At 42.4% G+C, this 7,670-nt stretch overlaps 1 protein-coding gene across 1 annotated transcript; it reads right to left on the minus strand.

The window, feature by feature from the left end:
- Nucleotides 1-4,466: 4,466 nt before the first annotated feature.
- On the minus strand, nt 4,467-5,971 carry zgc:92591 (uncharacterized protein LOC436997 homolog). Its single transcript, XM_036986121.1, has 3 exons — nt 5,846-5,971; nt 5,632-5,753; nt 4,467-4,850 (listed from the first exon to the last, which is right to left on the minus strand). The coding sequence occupies exons 2-3, from the start codon at nt 5,743-5,745 to the stop codon at nt 4,614-4,616; spliced, it is 351 nt and encodes a 116-aa protein (XP_036842016.1). The 5' UTR covers nt 5,746-5,753; nt 5,846-5,971; the 3' UTR covers nt 4,467-4,613.
- Nucleotides 5,972-7,670: the final 1,699 nt, after the last annotated feature.

Raw genomic sequence — 7,670 nt, forward strand, 5'->3', positions numbered from 1 at the left:
TTTGTTGAAATATAATTAGCCTAATTTCTCAGTTCATATTGATTGCATCGAAATTGTACATTTAAATTTATAGGATTCAAATAATATTCAATAAATATATTACCCAACATTCGATTTGTATCAAACTTCTTCCTACCAATGAGTAAGACTTGAGGAATATTTTTTGTTGTTGTTGTCAAGAGCCACCTATGGACCCCCACACCCCATGTCAATCCCACCCCAACAACCAGTATACAGTATCAGTTCTCTATGTTTGAGTATGAAGCTGTGGCTTGGAGTATTGCTTCTCCATACTATGTCATGTATTCCCTGTGAATCTGGTCATTAGTAATTGAAGTCGCTTGCATTATTTACCATGAAGTAGTGTGTACCAGATTGACCATTAGATGCCACTGTTCCTGCTTTACCGCTACACTTACACATTTTTGCAGTCTCATATGTTTTTTTCAATAGATCACAACATTTCATTTGCAAATTTGGGTAGAAAACCAATAGATTTGGCTCATTACTAAAATAAATTGTATAGTAATCCTCACAATTCAAGCCAGTACTCCATGAAAGCAATTCAGTCTGTCCTTCTCTTAGCAACCTAATGCTTATACCCGTGTTGGTGGATTTTTGTAATTTTTGTATTCCTCTTGTCTTACTCAATGGTAGGAAGAACTTTGGTCCAAATCAGATTTTGGGTACTATATTAATTTAATATTATCTGAATCCTATCAATTAAAATGGCCAATTTGGGTGCAATCAATTAGGTTAATTTCTCAGAGATAAAATACAATAATGTTTCAGGAATGCCAATCTTGATGTTTCTAACTACAGAAACAACTTCAGAACAATCTGAGATGGTGGGTGTCCTGGCTTGCTGAAATTACATGGAATGACTCATTGTGAACCTGTGGTTTTTGACAGTCGTCAGATCACTCATCTAAAGACCTATTTAGTCATAAGTGGTGACCATGGAAACAGGGCGGGGAACGAGGGTCTAATTGGGCCCTTTAACAGGTTATTATAGTGGAGTTATACACTGCTCAAAAAAATAAAAGGGAACACTTAAACAACACAATGTAACTCCAAGTCAATCACACTTCTGTGAAATCAAACTGTCCACTTAGGAAGCAACACTGATTGACAATACATTTCACATGCTGTTGTGCAAATGGATTGGACAACAGGTGGAAATTATAGGCATTTAGCAAGACACCCCCAATAAAGGAGTGATTCTGCAGGTGGGGACCACAGACCACTTCTCAGTTCCTATGCTTCCTGGCTGATATTTTGGTCACTTTTGAATGCTGGCGGTGCTTTCACTCTAGTGGTAGCATGAGACGGAGTCTACAACCCACAGAAGTGGCTCAGGTAGTGCAGCTCATCCAGGATGGCACATCAATGCGAGATGTGGCAAGAAGGTTTGCTGTGTCTGTCAGCGTAGTGTCCAGAGCATGGAGGCGCTACCAGGAGACAGGCCAGTACATCAGGAGACGTGGAGGAGGCCGTAGGAGGGCAACAACCCAGCAGCAGGACAGCTACCTCCGCCTTTGTGCAAGGAGGAGCAGGAGGAGCACTGCCAGAGCCCTGCAAAATGACCTCCAGCAGGCCACAAATGTGCATGTGTCTGCTCAAACGGTCAGAAACAGACTCCATGAGGGTGGTATGAGGGCCCGACGTCCACAGGTGGGGGTTGTGCTTACAGCCCAACACCGTGCAGGACGTTTGGCATTTGCCAGAGAACACCAAGATTGGCAAATTCACACCTGGCGCCCTGTGCTCTTCACAGATGAAAGCAGGTTCACACTGAGCACATGTGACAGACGTGACAGTCTGGAGACGCCGTGGAGAACGTTCTGCTGCCTGCAACATCCTCCAGCATGACCGGTTTGGCGGTGGGTCAGTCATGGTGTGGGGTGGCATTTCTATGGGGGGCCGCACAGCCCTCCATGTGCTCGCCAGAGGTAGCCTGACTGCCATTAGGTACCGAGATGAGATCCTCAGACCCCTTGTGAGACCATATGCTGGTGCGGTTGGCCCTGGGTTCCTCCTAATGCAAGACAATGCTGGACCTCATGTGGCTGGAGTGTGTCAGCAGTTCCTGCAAGAGGAAGGCATTGATTCTATGGACTGGCCCGCCCGTTCCCCAGACCTGAATCCAATTGAGCACATCTGGGACATCATGTCTCGCTCCATCCACCAACGCCACGTTGCACCACAGACTGTCCAGGAGTTGGCGGATGCTTTAGTCCAGGTCTGGGAGGAGATCCCTCAGGAGACCATCCGCCACATCATCAGGAGCATGCCCAGGCGTTGTAGGGAGGTCATACAGGCACGTAGAGGCCACACACACTACTGAGCCTCATTTTGACTTGGTTTAAGGACATTACATCAAAGTTGGATCAGCCTGTAGTGTGGTTTTCCACTTTTTGAGTGTGACTCCAAATCCAGACCTCCATGGGTTGATAAATTTGATTTCCATTGATAATTTTTGTGTGATTTTGTTGTCAGCACATTCAACTATGTAAAGAAAAAAGTATTTAATAAGAATATTTCATTCATTCAGATCTAGGATGTGTTATTTTAGTGTTCTCTTTATTTTTTTGAGCAGTGTATATTTCTATTCCTATATACAATTACCAATAACCTGGCACTTCCCATGTGCACTTTCACTTTATTATAGAGCCACAAATGCCTGGTGATGACAACAAAGGCAGGGAAGTCCATCGAAGTCCTTAAAGAAGAGCCTAAACCGAGACATGCCGGATGCAGTCCAACCAACCTCGGTCCCTATCTCATCACTTTGCTGCTAGAAACGTTAGGGGGAACAAAAATGAATTTGAATTGTTGGGTGATGGAAGCTCTGTACCATTCTGTGAAGGCATGATTACTTTCACCCCCTTCTAAACCCTAAACCCACTACCTAGCCTAGGCCCTGAAATGTATAGTGTGTCGTTACGGATTCCAATTGTCTCCTATAACGACCTGATCGCCATGCACGCAAATAGCCCCTGCTTCATTATGACAATTGAGAGGTTCATATTTCAACCTAATAGTCCCTCTATAACTTTAACCATATATCACAACCTCATTTCATTGCAAGTGCAGTTAATACGCGCTTCCCCGCCAAGTGGAACATTTTCTAATGATGCAGCTCTCTCTCGCACCAAAACAAGGCAGGCGAGCCCGGTGCTTCTGCAGCAGTCACTAATGTATCCATCCATAATGTGTTTATAACACTCCCTAAAGGAGACAGCAATGGGTACAAAGAGGTGGAGAGTGAGGCAAAGTCCAGGGCTGGAGTAAGGATCTTAAGAGGTTAGGGAGGGGGGGGTTATACCCAGGCAGTCGCACAAATGGCTATAATGATAATTTACAAAAACACTACTGGCCAGATCACACCCATGGTAATAGGTCCATAGATGTCATTAGCAATACATCAGGAAAAAACATCTGAGATGGATACCATGAGTGTGACAGAGGGGAGAAGGAACTGTCTGGTATACAAGCCCATTAACAATGAATGCTGCTTGACTTTCTGGGCTGTTGATAAGGGTAATAGTTATTTTATATAAATAACCCATAGAAGTATGTCAGGATGTAAACATTATCCTAATTGTAAAGACTTCCATTTCCTCCTAATTAGACTTCATTAGTGTTATTATGCAGTAATCAAAGACTATTCAGCAAATTCACATCTTATGATTATAGTCTAGATGTATGTTTAATTTGAAAATGTAAGCATAAGGCTGTATCCCTTGCATTCCCTTTGGATGGTCTTCCACTTTCAAAGTCAACAGCTCAGAAAAGGCCTACGCTTAGACAGGTAAACCAATTCTGATCTTTTTATTCACTAACTGGTCTTTCGACCAATCAGAGCTTTTGCCAATAATTGGGATGCCTGTGTAAACACTTAGCCATTTGGATGGTTTATGACATGCCTAAACTATTGATTTCCCCCTCTACCAGTCCACTCTAATCAAGCACTGACTTAGACCTAGGACACCAGGTGTGTGTAATTCAGGTTAAACAGAAGCCAGCAGGTTAGACTTCAGTGTATGAGTTAAATACCCCTGCTATAGATCTTTAATAAATTGCCCTCTATATTGGGGCAAAAAGGACTGGTGTAGCACTAGGGGGAAAAAAACTAAATTGGGAGGGAACCCTGCTCTAGATTATCTTTTACCAGAACATCTGCACATTCTATGCTGTATCTTACAGTTTTTGTAACATAGTATAGCATTAACTTGCAAGACTCCATTTATACTTAATATAGCTTGAGCAAAACAGCGACCTGCACTTACAGCTTATTTACATTAGATAGCCCATGTATTAGATATGTGCAGATACATAAATTGAGCTACCTGCACAGGGTCTAGGTAGAGGTTGCCAATGTTGTGATGAGGGTATTCATGTTCTGACTGAAAATGACAGCAAAATATAACTAGAGTAATGGTCCCATCTAGTGGCAAAAAATGAAAATTGCAGAAACATTTAATCATGGGAAACCCCCCCCAAAAAATCAATTTAGTGCATTTATTTTCCAAAAATAATGATTCAACTTATACTTAGTGGTGCATCCATAGCCTTAATTGCATTCTTGCAGCATTTGATGCACTCATTTTCTACTTTGAACTAGTGTATTTGGTGACAGCTTTGGTGCCCTCTGACACTGCGTGCTTGGCCAGCTCTCCAGGTAGCAAGAGTCGGACTGCGGTCTGTACCTCTCGGCTGGTGATGGTTGAGCGTTTGTTGTACTGGGTCAGACGAGATGCCTCAGTTGCAATACGCTCAAACACGTCGTTGACGAAGGAATTCATTATGCTCATTGCTCTGCTGGAGATGCCAGTGTCAGGATGGACCTAGAGACAAAGAACACATGTCATCAAGTTAAACTAGAGCAAGTAGTTAGTGCTGTGGGTGGGGGGGGGGGGGGGGGGGGGGGTCTAAGCTGACATATATTGAAATGTTAAGGTCATACCATGGATCATTTAGACAGATTTTGAATTTTAAAGACCCCTTAGCTACACCCCTCCCAAAAAATACATTTGGCCTTTACTAATATATAGACTACAGAAACACTAACAGCACAAAAAAAAAAACACCTCAAAAGGTTGAAGTATGCTATAATCTATGAGAACTCAAGATAGTTTTAACACCTTGTGGGCATAAACATCCATTATTTGTATGGGTTGACTTTATAGGAAAACACCATCATGTTCTTGAGTCTCCCCTTTCTATACAGTGTTCATATTAGTTTGTGGCCCAAACGTCTAGCAGCGCAACGTTTTCACGAGAAGGCAGATTTTCGGGATATCTCCTGGTCTGAGAAACAGCGTTGAAGCTCTGCCACTTTCCACCACAGATGTGGAAGGGTGACAAAAAAAAGTCGATTGAGACGCAGCCCATGCAAAAACAGATGTCTATTTTAAACTGATCGATTTGGATGGAAATTTTATTTTTGGTACTTAGAATGAGGCAGCGGTGCCTCAAACTACTGGGTTAAAATATATTGATAGGATAGATCTGCAAAAATAATCTCGTCACCAGCCTAATTGCGCATGGGCGAAACTAAGGTCTTTAAAACGAGACCAAGCAAAAATATAAAATAAAATACATGAAAGCACATTTTCCGACACTTACCTGCTTCAAAACTTTATAGATATACACTGCATAAGTCTCTCTCCTCTTGGCTTTTCTTTTAGTCTTTTTCTCCCCGACTGCCTTTCCCTTTTTCTTGGTTACATCGTTACTCATTTCTGAAACTGTGCATACAACAGTAATTTAAGTGATAAGTCTCGATTTAAACAGTACATTGTCTTAATAAGGTAGACGTTTGTTTATGTTTAAGACCTACCTCTAGATACAGCGCAACCGTGATTATATGTATAATGCTGTCAGCACTGTTGTTGTCTAGTCATCTGTCATTTCCGCCTCATCAAGCTGTCACAACCTGTTTTTAAGTGGCCATTAATTAATGGACAGCTCACGTGGTATCCATGCAGGTGCAGCGTATTAAAAAAATCAGCCTGTCATTCATGCACTGTCCACTGGGGGTCGTGCGTGCACCAGCATTGTACGTGTCAATACGCATTGCATCAACAACAGTCGTCATCAGCTCGTGATTGAGATTTTAGAGTACAAGTAAATTCATTTTCTTGTAGAATGACGACAGTGGTCACACTTTCCTCAGCAATTTACACAGTGCCTAATGGTCCTTGACTGTGTGTATATTTGGTTATGAAAATTTTACTTTCAGTCTTGCAAATTGGCTGAATATTTTTGTTACCATTTGAAAGACTCCTGTATTCTGTATTTTCAGGAGACACCAAAGGCAGCATGTCACACAAGGTAGCCTACATTAGGCTCCTGAGTGGCTCAAAGGTCTAAGGCACTGCATCTCAGTGCTAGAGGCGTCAGGGTAGACACTGACTCAATCCCAGGCTGTATCACAACCAGCCATGATCGGGAGTCCCATAGGGCGGCACACTTACTTACGCTCAACATGCAAATAATGTATGTCACAATTGTACTGAACAAAAATCAAATCGCAACAATTTCTAAGATTTTACTCAGTCAATCGAAATACATTAATTAGGCCCTAATCTATGGATTTCACATGACTGGGAATACAATTATGCATCTGATGGTCACAGGTACAAAAAAGGTAGGGTCATGGATAAAAAAAAACAGTCAGTATCTGCTGTGACCACCATTTGCCTCAGGCAGGGCGACACATGTCCTTCGAGTTGATCAGGCTGTTGATTGTGGCCTGTGGAATGTTGTCCAACTCCTCTTCAATGGTTGTGCAAAGTTGCTGGATATTGGCGGGAACTGGAACGCTGCCATACAAGTCAATCCAGAGCATCCCAAATATGCTCAATGGGTGACATTGAATAACTGGGGAATTTTCAGCTACCAGGAATTGTGTTCAGATCCTTTTGACATGGGGCCATGCATTATCATGCTGAAACATGAGGTGATGGTGGCGGATGAATGACATGTCACAGTATCTCTGTGCATTCAAATTGCGATCGATGAAATGCAATTGTGTTCATTGTCCGTAGCTTATGCTTGCCCATACCATAACCCCACAGCCACCATGGGGCACTCTGTTCACAACATTGACATCAGCAAACTGCTTGCAGTAACATCTGTGTCTGTCAGAAAACGGTTTCAATACAGTCAAGGAAATGATCTTACAACCACAGAAAGGTTTGATCATAACCTTCATGTACCATTCTGTGTTTAATTCACCACTATCTAAGGAGGGTCTTTGCAGTTAGTCAGAATTAAATCCATTTGACACTTCAGATGGCAAATCACCTGTCTTGTATATTGTGAGTCTCTGATAAGGTCTTTGTGAGAATAACAAATGCTTGATGTCCATATGTGGTCTTGTCATATCTCCCAGCTCATATCACAGGATTTCAGAGCTTGTCTGTTGATGAGAGTCCATGTGTCTGTCATTGCAGGAATTGGACAGTTTCATCATATGCAGTTGACATTTTTTTTACTTTGAAGGATAGACTTTCTAGCCTGGCGTTTGGCCAGTAACTTAAAGTTTGCTGGATCGAATCCCCCAGCTGACAAGGTAAAAATCTGTAGTTCTAAGCAAGGCAGTTAACCCACAAGCTGCAGTCAGTTGTACAACTGACTAGGTATCCCCCGTGCCAGTGCTA

Source organism: Oncorhynchus mykiss, chromosome 8, assembly GCF_013265735.2.
Source record: "Oncorhynchus mykiss isolate Arlee chromosome 8, USDA_OmykA_1.1, whole genome shotgun sequence".
NCBI lineage: Eukaryota > Metazoa > Chordata > Actinopteri > Salmoniformes > Salmonidae > Oncorhynchus > Oncorhynchus mykiss.